General features: G+C 42.0%; 1 protein-coding gene across 1 annotated transcript; it reads right to left on the reverse strand.

Moving 5' to 3' along the window:
- Nucleotides 1–1,699: 1,699 nt before the first annotated feature.
- On the reverse strand, nt 1,700–2,060 carry LOC309802443 (small nuclear ribonucleoprotein G-like). Its single transcript, XM_082618004.1, has one exon. It carries the CDS (start codon nt 2,033–2,035, stop codon nt 1,805–1,807), a length of 231 nt encoding a protein of 76 aa, XP_082474130.1. The 5' UTR covers nt 2,036–2,060; the 3' UTR covers nt 1,700–1,804.
- Between the last annotated feature and the right edge of the window lie 16,456 nt (nt 2,061–18,516).

An 18,516-nucleotide genomic window follows, 5' to 3' on the forward strand; every position in this document is an offset into this window, starting at 1 on the left:
TATTTCATGGGGAAAAAGAGGAAGCTGGGAGCTGGTAGGAGGCTTTTTCAGCAGCCCAGGCAAGCGAGAAATGATGGTGAAAATATCAAAGTGCCAACGCGTAACATCATTAGAAATCTTCCTCTGGGTTTGCTTGGCGTGGGTATTCTTTCATAATCTCTGTCTCAGCGTCACGCCCTCTTCATCTCAGAAATAAGAATCCTGAACAAAAGCATTCTGCAACCATGTCTCCTACAGTTGGGTGTCAAACACATTTTCCCTTCTTGCTAAGCCTAGTTAGACTGCAAGGATATTTATGGAAGCTCCCAAAATGAAGAAAATGAGGCAAATTATGTGAGACAAATGGAGACACATGATAACAAGAGGGATTCAAACGAAGAAAGGTAATCGTGGCCTAGGAGGAAAGGCGGTGATGTTGGGATTTCAACACACCAACCAATCCTCAACACTCCCTGTAAAGATGTAGACGGTTGAGCACAAGAAACACACACAAAATAAAATATTCCATTGAACTGGATACTGATTTATTACATTTTCAATACCAAAAATCTAAAGAGCATGGCCAGAGAAAAGGATTTTTGTAGCATTTCTGTACATCTTTGGCAACGTAGGAAATGTATCTTGACTATTCAAATGTTAGAATTGCCAGGAAATGTTCCTGGTTTTATGTAGACAAAGGAGCCTTATTGTTTAATTTGAGACCATTGAAGAAAGTTGGGGATAGACAGACATATGATCTATAGAGTGCTCTTTTTAAAAGTAGATTTCCGTCCACCAGATATAATCTTGGTGAAGCGAGAGAAGGGAATTTCGTCTCCATTCTCTAAGCAGGAAAATGGAACACAGAGAGGTGAGAAGAATTGCTTTCAATTCCATGAAGATCAGATCCAACCTAGAAACTCCACATCCATCTCCTCATCCACTACTCTGGCTACTCTAGTCTGGTCACTTAACAAGGGTCTGTAAGTCACTGCATCCTTTCTTTTCTTTCATGTTGTTTCACTTAGTAGAGGAATGAGTTTCCCTGGCAGGGAAAGTGGAACAAAAGGAAAAAATGCTTATTTGCCAAAAGAAGCTGTAAAACAGCATATATGTCACACACACACACACACACACACACATCATTCATCCTTTAGAAGCTATATATATATATATATATATATATATATATATTTTTTTTTTTTTTTTTTGGTATGTGGGCCTCTCACTGTTGTGGCCTCTCCCGTTGTGGAGCACAGGCTCCAGACGCACAGGCTCCAGACACACAGGCTCAGCGGCCATGGCTCAGAGGCCTAGCTGCTCCGCGGCATGTGGGATCTTCCTGGACTGGGGCACAAACCCGTGTCCCCTGCATCGGCAGGCGGACTCTCAACCACTGCGCCACCAGGGAAGCCCCGAAGCAATACATTTTTATCATACTTTTTCTACTTCTAGTCATGAGAAGATCTACTGTTCGTGTAGTTCAGTAAAGAATCAAATAAGTTAAGAAGTAGAAAGTGAAGCCCAGGGAAAAAAGATCAAAATGGATCGAAAAGCTTAATTCTGAAGGACAGAGGCTGAAAGATAATTCCATAGCAATTTACAAACAAAACAACTTACGCAGAGGTTGGTGACCAATTGCTACCAGTGTCGCATAATTGAACGTCTCCTCATCTTTGTGTGTTTTTTTTTTTTTGACTATTACAGAAGTTTATTTAACAAAAAAGTTCAGTAAGAAAATGTACACGACCCAATTTCATCGTAGTAAAATGTGGAGAGGGGACATGTGGAAGCAGTTGATTTCTCTGGTGAAGACAGCCATTGTTCATACTCGTTCCAAAGCTTCTAACATGATGATATTATTTCCTCGTATTACCACCATTCCAATATTGTTCTGTTGCCCACTAGTTGCCATCTCCACACATTCATCTATCACAAGATTCATAAAGGGATCAAATCCCCTCAATATTCCTTGGACATGTCTGCCACCATTTAATTTCAATGATAACTTCTTGTCCATAAATTTCTTCAACTCAGGAGGGTGAGCTTTGCTCATGATGTCTACTCGAGGAGCTCAAAGATGCCTCCACCGTCTCCTCATCTTTGGTGCAAGGATGCTGATCTAGCTTCACAATGAACACAACAAGAATGGCTTGAAACTTCATTATGAGAATTTCTGGTTAGTTATAACTCAAACTTCTGGGAAATAAAGCAACTGTTGAACACTAGCATGATTTACACCAAGTGAGGGCTTTAAAAAGTAAACTCTATTCCTCTGAGGTCCATTTCAGTCTATTCTCTCTCCCAGTCACTTCCTTCTTTCTATCATTGAATATATCATCCCATGCACTCTTTCCTTTTTCTTCTGTTTTCAAGCCATAACTTATTTCAAGGCATAGTTCAAATACCACAATGGTGATTTTCACCTTCTATAAACCTCTGCAACAAAGCAGACCTTTGGAATTTATAGATATACCATTTGTACTTTCAACTATTGCAAAGGATTCCAATTCTTATTACTTTCATTGGGTATTAGAATCATGGTGTACAGTAAGAAATCACTGACCAGTGTGGGAATCTAGTCTACCGCTGAGCATCTTCAACTTAATGAAATCCTGTAGTTCTCTACCTATCTTTGTCATGCAGTAACTCTTGAACATGAAATTTGGAATCTTTAGCTTTTATTTCTGGCAAATCCCAGATTGAGGTATGATCTACTGTACCTAAAGTCTGTATCATAGAATATAACTAGGGGTCCAGAAAGGGTCTAATCTGAGTACACCTCCCCTAGGAATTCTGCAATATGATGGCATGCCTCTTGTTCTTTGATTTACATATAAAATCATTTCAGCTGGTGAGAAATGAGTTTAAACTTCCTTTTCACAGTTCCTGGTAAGTTATACAAAACATCTGGGGGGGAAAAAAAGTGTTTTGGAGAATTTAGGTTCAGTATGCAATGGCCATACTGAACCTAGCACAGTCCAATGATTTTATGAAAATGACATTGAACTTGCCCTCATACTACAGTATGAAGAAGGATCCCAGCTCTGATCCCAGAGACAGCCAGTAGGAATGGGTTCTACTTTAAGTCATGGAGAAATGGCAGGGAAGAAGTGGTGTTAGGGCAGGAAAAGTGGGATCGTGCCATAGGAATTTCCACAGTCCAGCTCTATGAACATTTAGCCTAAATCCTTCAAAAATTATTTCTAATGTATTAAAAAAGTAAGAGCATTGTTCAGAGGTCAAGCAAGCTGTTACAATTGTTGGTAAGAGATATGATGAGTAGTGGGAGATGGAAATCTCAGAACTGGGAGAAAACTGACCAATTCTGCATAAGTACTGAATTGGCTAAAAGACAGAGTAACAATAATTAAAGGTAATAATGATAATACTCATCCTTGATAGAGTGAGTTCTCTTTATGGGTCAACACTATGTACATTATCTCATCTAATCCTTACAACTACTGTTTGAGGTAGTATCATTAAGTCATCTTACAGAGCAGGAAACTGAGGCATAGAGAATTGAAGCAATTTACCAAGAATCACATAGGGCATAAGTGGCAGGGTCAGAATTCAAGTTTACACTTGCGTGATTTCATAGCTCCTATTCTTAATCCCTATGTTCTATGTCTTCTACACGATGGTACAAGGCAGAGGAATGTTCTTGTATCAAAGAACAAAGCCCATGTAAATCTGCCTCATAAAAGGAATCCTAAAACTGGCCACCTGACAGCTGCAGTGAGGTGGGGTGGGATGGGAGACTGATGGGGTTAAGACATAAGAATCTGGAGGGGTGACCTTAGTTAGAATGGCCCAGCCTTGGATTTCCCAGTAACAGAGGTGGCCTGTAAAACAAAGGTTCCCCTTATATTTTTCTCTAATCATTTAATATGTGGCATGTATCATTTTTAAGGTGAGAACTCAGTCTCTTATAATATTATTTAAGAATGCTTAACATTTAATTGATAGATGAGAAGTTTCATTATGGCCCCATGGAAATGAAAGTCGGAGGACTGACCACAATTACTTTTAAAGGGCTTTTCAGTTCCCAAAGAACTTGAGTTTTAGTTACATCCTCATTTGTAAAAGACATATTCAGATATTCAGGAAGAGACTCCTAAAAGAAATTTCGTGGGCAACAAATGTTTTTCTCTTGGATAGTTACACCCTTCACCTTTGCTTTCAATTCTGAACTTTAGAGCAAACAAGATGTAATCAGCTCATGGTCCAAACCTGCAAACCAAGCATATGTAGATTTATGTAAATATCCATGCAAATCAGGCACAGCCACTGGGCTTCTGGGAGGTTGCAAATGGAGCCCTTGGTACAGCAGAGGTCAAATATCCTTGGATTAGAGCTCAATTCTACATGCAGATCTTTATAGGACAATGGCAGCCCCTAAACACAGCAGTCTTTAAATGCCGTGATAATTCTATGCTTGAGTAGTTTTCAGTCATAATTAGGAAGAGGTGACCTGGTTCAGAGAGAAATGAAGAGCAGAATGAAACTGAGCTCTAATGTTCCTGTTTACTTAAGTTGGGTACTTATTATCTTCCTGTCCCTGCTTTCCTAATTTTTTCACGTGCCCATGAAAAGACCTCAGGTGGCATGAAAAATGACTTTTTAAATTTTTCAGCTGGCTTTGATTTGAGTACTGAATTTCTCCAACTTACCTAGGAGGCAGGATGGAGAATAGTCCAAGGGCACTGTCCTTGGAATGGCTTCAGTGCCAACGGGCCACCTTCCCTGAGATGCTGTACCACCACCATCACCAGTTAAGTTATCCAAGGTTATAGCAACAGAGAATCTGCAATGGCTGTCATCACTACTGTTACTAAGAGCCATGGAATTTTAGTTCCAGGGTGATCAGTGAAAAAGGCCATTAGACTTTGGAATGTCCTTGTGGGAGCTTGCTGGATTCTCTTGGGTACAGTAGACTAGGCTATTCCCAGTCCCGCAGTCCCAGGGCAGAGGAGAAGTTCTGCAGAGCAAATGGCGGTGATCATACCAAGTCAGTGTTAGACTTGGAGAAATGAGCACAAATGGTCCTCTGCCATCCATGTGTGTGCGTTGGCTATTGAGTTCCCAACCAGAGGTTTTGTCCGCTTTTGCTGCAGGGTTCAGTTAATTAAGCTTCACCAACACTTCTTGACCGGAAACAACACTCATGCAGGAAAACTTTAACAGTTTCCAACCCTGGCCACTCCCAGTCCACTGCCATCCAGCACCGCCTCCTGGTCTCCCCAGACACCTCGTTTCATAGCCTGACACTGAGAATATTCCTGTTCTCTGAACGTGTTTCCAGGACCGTGGCCAATGGCAGACACCGGGTCTTTAAACACATTCGCAGCTGAATGACTAAAGAAATGACATGATAGTTTTAATTAATTCTTTGCAATTGAGCCCTACGTTCCTTGGATAAGATTATTACTTCCATGTTCCTCTGGTTCCACTTCTATAAAACAGATCAAAATGCCAATTTTCTTCAATGAAATGGTCTGGAAAATAAGAAAGACAAAAATCTGAAGCATTTACAAATATCTCTTGTTAAGTTGAGAAAAGGAAATGAGTGACTTTAAAATTAGCCAAATTCCATGAGGACTGTCTATAAAAACTTTATCAGGTTAAGAGCTGTGGTTCTAGTGCTGACAAAAATGTGAAAACAAGATTAAAAGTGGTGGAGTGGGGCATCTTCTTTTTTTTTTTTTTTTTTTTTTTTTTGGCGGTATGCGGGCCTCTCACTGTTGTGGCCTCTCCCGTTGCGGAGCGCAGGCTCCAGACACGCAGGCTCAGCGGTCATGGCTCACAGGCCCAGCTGCTCTGCGGCATGTGGTATCTTACCGGACCAGGGCATGAACCTGCGTCCCCTGCAACGGCAGGCGGACTCTCAACCACTGCGCCACCAGGGAAGCCCAGGGTGGGGCATCTAAAAAGTCAGAGGTGGAGTTCGCTGTGTCAGTACAGAGAGCCAAGGACTTGGGGTGTAGGGAGTGGGTGCAGGAGCTTTCCTTTAAATAGACAAGAAAAAGCAGGCAAATCATGCCATGGGGAATGGATCACAACTCAGCTTTCAGTTTGCCAGATAAGTACTTTCATTTAGATTGTAAATAATCTCACCCATGGTTAGGTATAAACCAGGTAAGCAGTACCAATATTTGAAAGAGAAAATTGTTCTCACTTATAATTAAAAGATGTTATAGTCTCAGTTGGCTGTGTTATCCAAGAATCCATTAATCAAAGAAGCCATTATATCTCTACTTACATTAATTCCATTATTATATCACGTGAGTTATGTTCAAACATTTATTGCCCAATAATTTTCAGAGAAAAATGGTAATAACTTGGGTGGAGATATCACTAATGTGAAGAGATTTTTTGGCACAGGAGTTAATGAAGTACATGAAGTAACCCCCAACCCCAATTATAATGAACTTTTCCAAATTCCAAGGCTAATGGGAAAGCTCCAAATGGTGTAAATGAGATTGTAGGATTCGAGCAGCACTCTGTGAATGTCAATTTAGTCCTAGACTTTTGCAAGGATAAGAGCAGGTAAACAAAATCAGGGATCTTTCTCATCTTCCAGAACACTGGAGGCTATTTCTTACTTGCCCATTAATTTTTTTTAGCAACAATTTCCATTATGGAAATCTTTATACACATAAAAAATTACTTTCTACAACAGGCAATAGATTGTTCCTTTTTAAAATCTCAAGTGTTACAACAAAATATCCTTACAAAAATCATTCTAACAAGACTTTATATGTTATTATAAGAGGATTTATCATGTGTATTGCCTTTTACCATTGGGCTGTCAAACTACAGAATTGTGAGATAAATGGTGATAGTAGTGACATAATCTTTTCTGCAGGGAGTCTGAACGATTGTAAGACGAGATGGTCCTTCCTAGACCTAACGCTTGGTTCCAGATCCTTGAAATGTCAGAGGTCTATGCAGATCTGAGGCAGAAAAGAGAGACTGAGAATGAGAAAATGTGGATTTGGGCTCAGTCAATCACAGCATCTCAATGTTTGCAGTGACCTCAGGAATTATCTAGAACAGACCATTCTCTCAGTCAGAGATGAGGTGAGGCCTGAAGCTGAGGAACCCCATTGCCCCAGTATAGAAAAGGGTAGGAGAGTGGGGAGCCCCCCAGGTCCTCAGGGAGTGGTTTTCACTTTTTAGCAACAGAAAGTCAACAGACCACGTTTGAAGTAAAATAATGTGTGACATCCCAATATATGAAACATGTAAGATAGAGGGGCTGGGTTGAAGGCAGAGGGAGTGGAGGATAGCCATCCCCCCACCAGGCTCTGCGCCATAGTCCCACGAAGTTTTCCTGTGGGAAGTTATCAGACCCTTAGATCTCTGGGGAACTGTATGAGTTAGGACTTTTCTAGTTGCAAAGGAAAGAACTCAACCTGAGTAAGGATGAGGTCAAGCAAAGTCATAATGACGATGATAACAATTACCTCCTAGACCCAGAGGAGTCACTCACGCAGCTGGGACGGTAGGTCATCAGATCTCTCTGTCTCTCTCTGTCTCTGTCTCTCCCTTTAAACACACATACACACTTCTGAATCCCATGTGCAAAGATCAGGATGGATCCAGTCTGGTTAGGGCCTCCACCTGCGATGGGGTGGGGGGGGTATGCAGGGAGGAAGGGGGTCACAGGGTCATGGAGTAGACACCTGGCTGCTGTGGGTAAGGGGTCAGGGGTCAGGGCCCAGAGAAGAAGAGCTGGTCAGGTCACCCAGCAGTTAGAAAACCACTGAAATAATACACTGGAGGCGGAGACACACACAAACTGGAATGGGACCGAAGCTTGGAGACCAACTGAGTTACAGGAAATACAGGTAACCAGGCCGGACATATGAGCACAGACATGCAATCCAGGACGGCCAGGGGTCCAGGCAGCAAAGGCACTGCTGTTCACCACCTGAGTCCACAGGACTAGGTGGTGTCTAAGACCCCAGACCTGCATGGCAGTGGGAACCCGGGCACCATGAGGAAGCGGGCAGACAGCACAGGGAGCTTGGGGAGCATGTTCCTGGGTCCCCACTTCTGGCTGAGCTCCAGGTCCTTGGCACAAGCATAAGGAAGGGCCCTACCTCGGAAGAAGTGGGAACCAGGAAGTGGCCTTGAAATAAACATGGATTGGACAAGACAGAAGCCTAGCTCTTAGTCTAGAGCTCGAGGTTAGGGGAAGGGACTGTCCCTGGGATAGTTAGTCCCATGGGCTGCTGACCTGGGCCTCGAGACCTGGCTGAGCAGTTCAGGTGGCTTTCTGACTAGGGGCCCAGGGGAACCTGCAGGAAACAGCAGGGCTGACAGAACCAGAAGGGTCCTCAGAACTTCCACTTGCTCTGAATGGCATTTGTGGGGACGTGCCATCCCCGTGCCCCCTGCTCAGTGGTGGTCTCTCTCTTAACCCTTCCTGATAGGGTGAGTGATTCCTGAGAGGAGAAAAGGGTAACAGCTCCAGTCACATATAACGTCTGAGCCAAAATAAAGAGAGATGTGTTGAAAATGTGTGTTCTCTGAAAATGAACGAACACAACCGGTATATACCTTCTAACCTAACACTTTGAATAGATGTAGGCTTAGGGTGTTTATAAAGATTTTTAAAGAAAGATTTCATGAGATAACTTCCAGAGTTGCTCTTATATATATTTCCTCATGGTATTTTTCATACACAGAAGGACTAATACGTAAAGCTTGCCTACATCTCAATGTGCTACATGTTTTACTCATTTGCTTAATTTGCTAGGGATTTCAACGTCACGTGGCTGCTAGAAGAAGGACATGGAAGCGTTTAGAAGCAGGACTCAGGGTTTTAACTTCAAACGCCCACTCCCAATGCTCCTGCCAAGAAATAACAAAATATTTGTCTCTGAGATAGCTAACCTCCCTTCCACGCACAATCTACAACACATTGCGCTGGCAAGCTTTACGCATCACTCTCTCCTATAGACGATGGAAATCTTTTTGCTTAGGTTTTCAGCTTTTGTCACAAAGATGAGAAACACCAGGAACACACACTGTTCTCCAACAAATTAGCTTGTCTTGAGATGATTTTTCACTTAATTTAAGGGTAAGTGTCAGAGAAATGTTTCACTAAGAGCTGAAATTTCAAACGGAGACAAAAATGTGGTTTGTAACTCCAGTGAGCATTAAGATTTATCTGCATAGAACTCTCTCCCAGTCCCCAGGATTCAGTGTCCAGAGGAAGAATAGACATCTGAGCTTGTCACCCCAGGGTGACAGAGTTGAGCATCTTCTTTTGTTTCTCCAATTCCTTTCTTTCCCCCCACGGACTCTGGATGCATTACATATAAAACCAACCCTTGGCTTTTCTGACATATTTTGCCCAAGCTGGCATTATACACACCTGCCAATCACCAATGAAAAGTGATTACTTATTCAGGAGAGAGGAGCTTTGAAGAACAGTGGGACATGGTTTCAAATAAATGACACATTTTATCTGTTTTTCAAATAATTCATGGAAAATACTGACATAAAGTGCCAATTATTTTTTGCCCTTGAATAGGGCTGGCAGTCTTATTGTATGCTTTAAAAGTCACTTACAATTTGCTCACATTTTTTTTTAATTCCCAGTGGAAAAGGATGTACTTTCTTTGCTCTAAAGATTAAAGTTCAATTTGACTTCCTATTTTATGAAAGGGATTCTTAAAGATATTGCAGTCTCGTCCCCTCCTAGATATTACTACAAGTCATAAATTTGGTGACTGATGGCTATAGGATAGCCTCCAGAGGCTGCATGCTAGTTAAAATAATAAAGTGCTGCTTATCTTCTGGATGCATTCGAGAGAATAGCGGGTGGTCATTGTTTACAGCGCTAACGCCAGCCACTCCATTGGAGAAAGCTCATTTTGGACCCAAGCTTCATGCCATGCCTGAGTGATTAGACTTCTAACAAAGCCAACAACAGACTTATTCTCTTTGTTTAATCTGAATGAGAATTAAGTGCTGCTGCCTGAGAGCTCAAGACCCTGTATTATAAAATGGTTTGCTAGATATGTTTTTTTGTTTTTTTTTTTAACAAATCTTATTTTATTTATTTATTTTTTTTTTGCAGTACGTGGACCTCTCACTGTTTTGGCCTCTCCCGTTGTGAGGCACAGGCTCCGGACACGCAGGCTCAGCGGCCATGACTCACGGGCCCAGCCGCTCCATGGCATGTGGGATCTTCCTGGACCGGGGCATGAACCCGTGTCCCCTGCATCGGCAGGCGGACTCTCAACCACTGTGCCACCAGGGAAGCCCTAGATATGTTTATTGAAGTCTAGTGGCTGCAAGATTTTTGAGGGGGGCAGGAATGATATCCATTGGAAGCACACTCTTCATTTTCCACCTTCCCAAGCTATGTTAGACTGAAGCCAACATGGCAGATAGGAGAAACAGAGGTGGCAACGTCCTTTGGCTTGTGTCAGGGGCAGCTGTGTCACTTGGACTCCCAGGGAAGCACATGGGCTCAGGAAAACAGTGGCCCATATATTTTCATCAAGGAAAGAGTATGCAACTAGTCCATGAGCCATCAGGGTAATTGACACAGAGCCCTTCTCAAAGAGCATTGTAGCTACACAAGCATAGGGCCAGTCCACGCATTAGCTGCTGACGTTCCAGTTGAGAGGGTCAAACAAACAAACAAAAAACACAAGAAACAAAAACCTACACAAGACACTGTTCCCTAAAGTAGCCTCTTGGATACAGTTGTACAGGACTCTTTGGGGCGAGCAGTAATTTTATCCTGGACACTTGGCAGGTCTAGCCACATACAACATAGACCATTCTAGCCTTGTACCTTAAAACGTGCCTTTTAGAATGTGATCTAGAGAATCTGAGTTCAAATACACAAGTGTCAGAGTGCTTTAGAAAGGACTCATTGGGGTCTGGTGTAAGGACCAAGGCCAAAGCATTAACCAAAATGCTGGCTTCTAAGCCGCTGCTCCCGTTTTAAGGACCAGCTTGTTTTTTTGTATTTGTTTGCATTGCTGCTCTCCAGTTTCTGCTCAGGACACATTCAGTACCATATTTTTCTTTGAAAAAGATAGGTCATTCATCTAAGACCAGAGGAGAGCCATAGAGCTCAGGGTGGTCACAAAAATTATTACTGAAGTACAACAATCAAGGTATTAATGCCATTGGTATTGTTACTAGAAGAAAAAAACAGATGCCATGACCCAGGGTCATCATGGCAATCCTCACTGACTTATTAATTTATTGTTACTTCAAAGATGTTTTTCTTGACTCAATCAGTGCAACCTCGTGAATACCAATACTTTGTTTCTCACGCATTTGTCTACTCATGCAGTGGTTTCTACCAATGATGCTGGGCATTTTCAAGGTTCAGTGTAGAGATGTGTATGGACAGGCTGTTCGTCTATGACTTTCTGCTGGGATAATGGAGTTTCCAGGAGTGCAGGGCAACGTAAGTGGGAAGCCCACCCATTTCCTTACCAAACAATTCTCTACCTCTGTTCTCCAGTTTAAATAGCCTTAACTATACTTACCTTTTTTTCCTAAGACTTATCCAATCCCTATTCATTTTGACTAATCTCCTTGGGATTCCTGCACCGGGTATATAATCATTCTCTTAAGGCTTCAAAAATCTCCCAAGTTTCAATCCATTGGTGGCAGATCTGGGTAATCAATTAAGAAATCTTTTTATACTCTCTGGAAACACTGTATCTTGTTTTATGATCCCCATTTTCTCAGAGTCTGGCTAACTTAGGAAGTGGGTAAAAGAAAACATTTACTAAGTCTCAGCTAAGAACAACATGAAGCTCATCCTCTTGGAGAAGGTAAAAAAATACCAAAAATAATAGAAAAGACAGTTGAATCTCTTTCATTTATTCCCTCCCAACAAAGTCTAGAGCAAGAGCAGACTCTAGCTCCCAGGCAGTGAGGTGTAGTTCTCTTTGCCATTTTTGTCATGAACCTTTGATGCTTCACAGGCCAGGGAGGAAGTTAGAACCTGAAATCTGCAGAATCCAGGCCTTTAGAAAGCAGTGGAATCCTCACAGGTGAGAAGTCAGGAGTCAGAATGGAGGGTAGCAGGTACAATAAGACAGAGGCTCAGCAGCTAGGAAAAACTTCCAGAGTCCCACGCCCAGGCTTTAAGATCAGAAACCTGTCGACATCTAGAAACTCCATTCGTGATGCATGGGTGACAAGGCTTGCAGCTCTACCTCTGGTGCAGACCCTTTGTATGGTTTTTCCTGGGGCAGGAGACATTCTGGTTGTATATCCTGCCATATTTAAATGGCTATTTAAAGCCATATTTAAATGGCTCTACTGGGCAAGTATATTTGTGATGATATCCATGACCTAATATAGACCCTCTTCTTGTTATTTGTTCATTTATCCTCTGGCTTTATTGAGGTATAGTTGACAAAATGGTGTATATTTAGTTTGTACAATGTCATGATTATGTGTATGTGTGTGAGTGTATATATATGTGTGTGTGTGTGTGTGTGTGTGTGTGTGTGTGTGTGTATATATATATATATATATATATAATTATGAATGCTCAGAATACATTACTGCAGGATTTCCAACTTTCAGTGATCTTTAAAACCATCTGGAAAACTTGGCTATAAGTCATATCTAATCTTAAAGCACATCATCCATATCAACACGTTAAGTTCTGCTGCTGGGTTTCTTCAGCTCCTTCTGGGCTTCAAGGTACAGGATATTTCTAATACTGTATCTGTTAGGTGAGCCGACACTGGTTGTGAAACAATTCAAAGAAAAATTAACAAGGGAAGAAGGGAAAGTTTTTATTCACTTTCCGAGGGAAGAAAGGGGCCAGATGCATAGAGTGGCATCGGCACCGAAGGGAGGGTGTTAAGTCTTTTACTGGGCTTCAAAGGGCAAGGTGCTGGAAAAGGGGGTGGGTTTATGTCTATTCTGGTCCACAGAAGTACCTGGGCTGGCTGTGTCTCTATAGGATGTGGTTTTTCGGAGAATAGACTTGCAGTCTTCAGTAACTTTCCAGTTCTTGGGTGTCTGAAAGAGACTTAATAGTGGCTCTTGACAGGCACTACTCTATTGTGAACAATGTTGGATGGTTTGACAGTATCATTATCTTAAAAAAGGCTATTTCTTCTCTAGAGCTTTGCCTGGTAATGACCAGGATTGTAATAATCATTCCTGTCTAGAAGAGAGAATCTAGAGAGGAAGAGGGTGAGACACAGCTCAAAAACAAGAAGTGGCTGGTATTGGAGATAGAGTTTTAACAATATGAAAGCAGAGAAAAATTAAGAGACAATATAACATGCATATACCTATGCAAACATACATTGGATGTTTTCAGTGAAAATAAGAGCACCACAGAGAGATTCCTGGGCACCTCCATCCAGGCTGATGGAGGATGAGAGCCTGAGGAGACAGCTTGGGCTGCTGTAACAAAATACCATGGACTGAGTGGCTTAAAAACAACAAAAAGTTCTTTCTCACAGTCCCGGAGGCTGGAAGTCCAAGATCAGGGTGCCAGCGTGGACGAGCTCTGATGAGAGCCGTATTCAGGGTGGAAGCTGTCTCCTTCTCGTTGCTCCATCACATGGCAGAGAGAGAGAGAAAGCAAGCTCTCTCATGACACTTATAAGGGCACTAATCCCATTCAAGAGGGCTCCACCTTCCTGACCTCATCTAATCCCAATTACCTCCCAGAGGCCCCAACATCATCACACTGTGGGTAGAGTTTCAAATTACAAATTTGGGGGAGTGCACAAACATTCAGTCCATAACAGTAACTATAAGCTCCACTATTTCATAATTAACTCCAATTGCAAACAGGTTGAAAAATGGACATTAGGGAAAGCAAGATAATAAATGTATTACAATGTGCAGCCCTGTTGTCAAGAGGATAACTGTTTAGACTAAGCTTGTCAGAAATCAGAGCCTGATTTCTTCATTAGGAACTGCAATCCCAAGTTGCAGAGGGAGGGAAAAGGGAAAAGGGAAGAGGGTGAGCCTACAATTGTCTCTACTGACTGTGACTGATTGCTAGGTCCATCCTTCAAGAAGCTGCATACACTGTATCTGGTCAGTAGGTCTTGGGGAGAAAATGAGAATATTTATCCTCCATCTCCATCTCTCACCACTCAATGCTCTGCCCAGGGTGCATAAACCCTTCCACTCTTCAGGTTGTACTTATGTGGACTCTGGGCAGGGTTTCCCTTGGATGGAATGTGAGAGGCACATGGCATGGGAATGAGGGAAGGTGACATCCAGGTTGTGCAAAATAGTCCAAAACTGTGCAGAAAAGGATGATCCTCCTTTTGATGGCTAGAAAAAGAGACAGATAAAGACGAGCTCTGAAGTGTTATTGAAGAGGTATCTGATTTAGTAACTAAACACAAAGGGCAGTCAGGCGTTTTTGAGGTCTTCTGTTTATTCATTCAGAAAGAGTTCTGGAGCACTTGATGTTCTTGACACTCTTCTAAGATATTTGCACATATATTTCCATGGCAGTCTTGCAAGGCTGGCACTATTACACTGTCATTTTACAGACTAGGAAACTGATACTTAAAGAGTTTTAGTACCTTGGTCAAAGTCTTATGCTAGTAAGGAGTATATCTGGGATTTGAATCCAGCTCTGTCTAACTCCTAATCCCATTTTCATTACGTGACATCAGCACCTCATACCAGACCAATGATATCAGAGTTTACTGGGAAGGGATCTATCTATTGGCACTTAAAAAAAATCCCCAACTAGTTCTGATGTGCATCCAGGCTTAGGAATAACTGCCCTATCTTTAAAACAAAAACCAAAAAACCCTTAGAATAATTACCCACTGATTTCAAATATAAGTTGGCATTCACTTGCACTCTGCTTATTTTATTACTGTGAAGATTTGTTGTATTTCAAAGTGGATAGGATAAGGGCTTCTGTGTAGGTTAGAAACCTATACAACAGTCAATATGCAGGCAGAATATTTATTAACCCCCTAACATTCAACACTATGTTGTGATCACATCTTTAACTTTGGATAACAGTCTTTCGTTGTACTTTTCCTGCAGTGTAATCTCCTGAACTGTGTTGCTCCAACTTGGAATAAAAAAGAAATGCCTCTAGATTCTCCCTGGCAAAGATAAATCTTAGAAAATCGAATTCCAACTAGAGAAATCTGGTTTGGATCAAAGTAACTAAATCATTAATCTGGATCTTTCCCCTAAACTGGAGCCAACCCAAGTCCAAGCCATGATAAATATGTAAGAGGCCAGATATTTAGAGGGAGATTAATTCTTCCTTATTGTTGATATGTTTGTGCTGACAGAGGGGACAGAGACCAATGATAGAAGACTGAAAGGCTATGTTTGGGTATTTTTAGCCTGATTAAAATAAGGAATAATTCAAAATATATTTCAAACGTCTTTTCCCATAGAATTCTGCAAAATTTCCAGCCTGATTTCTGGATCTGAGAAGCTTGGCCAAACGGTCTGGATACGGATGAACCTCTCCCATTCGGACTGAGCCTCCTAGTCAGAGGTTACACCCCATCCGTCTAAACAACATTTTTTTGTGAAACACACACAGACCACAGATGGGACTTGTATTTGGTGTCTTGGATGGGAAATACCAGCAGTTCTCATGGATTGACTGAAGACATTAAAAATCACACTGCAGTTGGCAAAGTGACTGTTTACCTTCTGAGCAACTCTCTCAGGTGACAGCAAACACAGGCAAGTTCTGAGTCACGGGACAAAGCGAATGTGCACCAAACGTGCACTCCCGGAAGGAAAAGCTTTTTTCCAGCCCCCTGAGGCTGCTTGGCTTTCCTGACTCCCATAGCTGGGGTTGGATGGAGGGCAGAGGGAGGGAGGGAAGCTGGATGACAACTCAAATCCTGCAATTTCTCCACTGGATTCCTAAGAAAGCCTGGACTGATGAGCAATCTGGGGGCTGATAAGACAGAAACGCAATCGCTCTCCTGGGCCCTTGTATCTTGCAGGGTAACTTGGACAACACACCCAACCCCATTTTGGCACCTCTGCTAGTCTGACTCACTTCCTCTACCCAGAGGAGAAACAAGGACTCCTTGGACAAAGCCTGGGCCTTCACAGCCAATGAAGCCAGTAATTCTTCAGATTCTGAGAATTTTGGGGGACAAACTCCTCCAAACCTGTTCTCAGATGAAGTTCTTTCACTATTAGCTCTGGGTCCAGTCTGAGTTTCATTTCAGTGTTTTGGCTAATTCAATGCCTTAGATGTAAAAAGGAGCTGAAATAATTTGGGAATAAAAACAAACAAACAAATGCAACCCTCCACCAAGATCTCCTGTTCCTTCCTCTGCCCTATGACTCTATAGGTACAAACAGAGCCCAGGCAAGAGGCCAAGGTGGCCCACCCATGGCAGAACAGAGTCAAACCCATTTTATTCAATATTTATGAGCAGGCTTTGCTTGATAACATTGACACACTTGGCAAAGCAGAGAGAAAAGCTGAGCAGAATTCTGTAGAAAGAAACTGGACCTACCCAATCCCTTACTTCAGCTAGGAGATGTTCTTCCTCTGAGTCACCCAACTGCCCAGTTACTGGAAGTCCCCAGTGGTCACTCCTGGCACACAGGGAACTCTGAACCAGTAACACTTCTCTGGCTATGAATTCATATATTGGGTTTAATTGTGATGGAATTGATCCCAAGTGCCTCTTTTAATGGCTTTTCCTCTTTTCTAAATGCACACTCCACCCTGTAAACTTGCACGCCAGTCACCCACACGTAACGCTCTCTCTTCCTTTAAGAACTGGCAATACATCATTTTTACTTGAGTCAGTGTGGATGACAACCCTTGGGGACAGGAAAATCCAACCAGAGATTGCCACTGGGGTCGCTGAATTGTAACTCAGCGGACACGTTTGGGACAACCAGGCATTCTATCTGCCACACTTTGGGGAGAACTAAGCCTGAAGATTCAGGAGGCAGATCTCAACGTTCAAATCCCAGCTTCACTATTTTATGTCCAGGGGGCAAATTACTTAACCTCTCAAAACCTTAGTTACTTCATTTTAAAAATAATTATAAAATCGTCCCTGCTGTGAGAATTAGGTGAGATCAAGTCTGTCGGGTTCTTAGCATCCTGTGTGTGGCAAGGGGTAAGTATGGCTCAATAAATAGGAGCTAGGATTATCATTTTATTATCATTATATGTCTTTAATCTTGACGGGATGCTACACAACTCAGTAGCATTTCCTGGATTCAACCAGATTTTAAAAAGGACACTTCTCAATAATTCTCCTGATGACATTTAAGGTTGCTTCTCTGAGGTTTTAGGAAGATCTCCCAGTTTTCCTAACATAAAGGAGATCCTTTTCAGACTCCCTCTGACACCAGTGTAGTTAGAGGGTAAAAACAGGGGTTCTTTATTACCTTATGATCCCAGAATCAGCCTGGGTAGTGTCAAGGGTCTGAGCTGAGATGAAGGGCAGGCGTAGGCTCTCCACACCCTCCAGTTCTTGTGTTTCTGGGCTTTTCTTGACCTGCTGAGGGTTCCTCCCTGGCTGCAAAGTAGAGCCGGATGATGACAACATCATCAGTTACATTAATTTGCTTCCATCCCAAGGTTGCCTGATGGGGATTGTGAACGTCAGGACTCTGGGTTTCACGGTTAATGGATCTAGCTAAGTAGATGGAGTGAGTGAGCTTAATTGATTTTGCCCAAGTTATGGGGTGTGGGGCCGGGGCAAGAATGGGTTCTAGAGAGGAGTAAGCTTAAGGTTATCAAAAAGAGATGAGGCAACCTATTTTATAGAGAATGGATACACAGCAAGGTCCTACTGTATAGCACAGGGAATTCTATTCAATATCCTGTGATAACCCATAACGAAAAAGAACATGCAAAAGAAAGTATACATAGGTATAACTGAATCACTTTGTTGTACGGTGGAAATTAGCACAACACTGTAAATCAACAGTACTTCAATAAAATAATTTTTTTAAAAAAAGAGATGAGAAATCTAAAGAATTTCATTGTTCACTAAAGAAGACCTCAGCGAGGACACCCTCTAAGCAAACAACGAAACAAGATTAGAGGAAGGCCAAGAGATGGCTCTTACCAAAGATAAGTGAACAGAGACATATTGGGTTTGATATGTTTGGGTCTTTCTTGGCGAGAGACATGCTCCCATCTTGCTATTGTCTCCTTCTCCTTTTAGCTCTCATTTTTCAAAGACAGAGATCATCCCCAGACCTGATTTGAATCTGATTTGCCAGGATGTGCCCTGAAAACATTTTGTCCTTTTCCATTTTTTCCCTTCTCTTTAATTTTTTTAAATCACAGGTATGTAATAGAATCTTCATTCCTGAAAATGATTTATTTGTGCTGACATCATCAAAATGTCACGACATGAATTCGACTTTGTGTTCAGGATGATTAAAAATGCATATTTCTTATCCTTAAAAACAGGAAATCATGTTTCTCCTTTAGAAATGGACCTCATCCCTAAAAGAGTTGGACTCAGTTTGAAATTCCCAGCATATGATTTTGAGGATCATCTGAAAGAGTCTGTTCTT

This window comes from Mesoplodon mirus (assembly GCF_964341445.2).
Source record: "Mesoplodon mirus genome assembly, chromosome: 4".
Classification (NCBI taxonomy): domain Eukaryota; kingdom Metazoa; phylum Chordata; class Mammalia; order Artiodactyla; family Ziphiidae; genus Mesoplodon; species Mesoplodon mirus.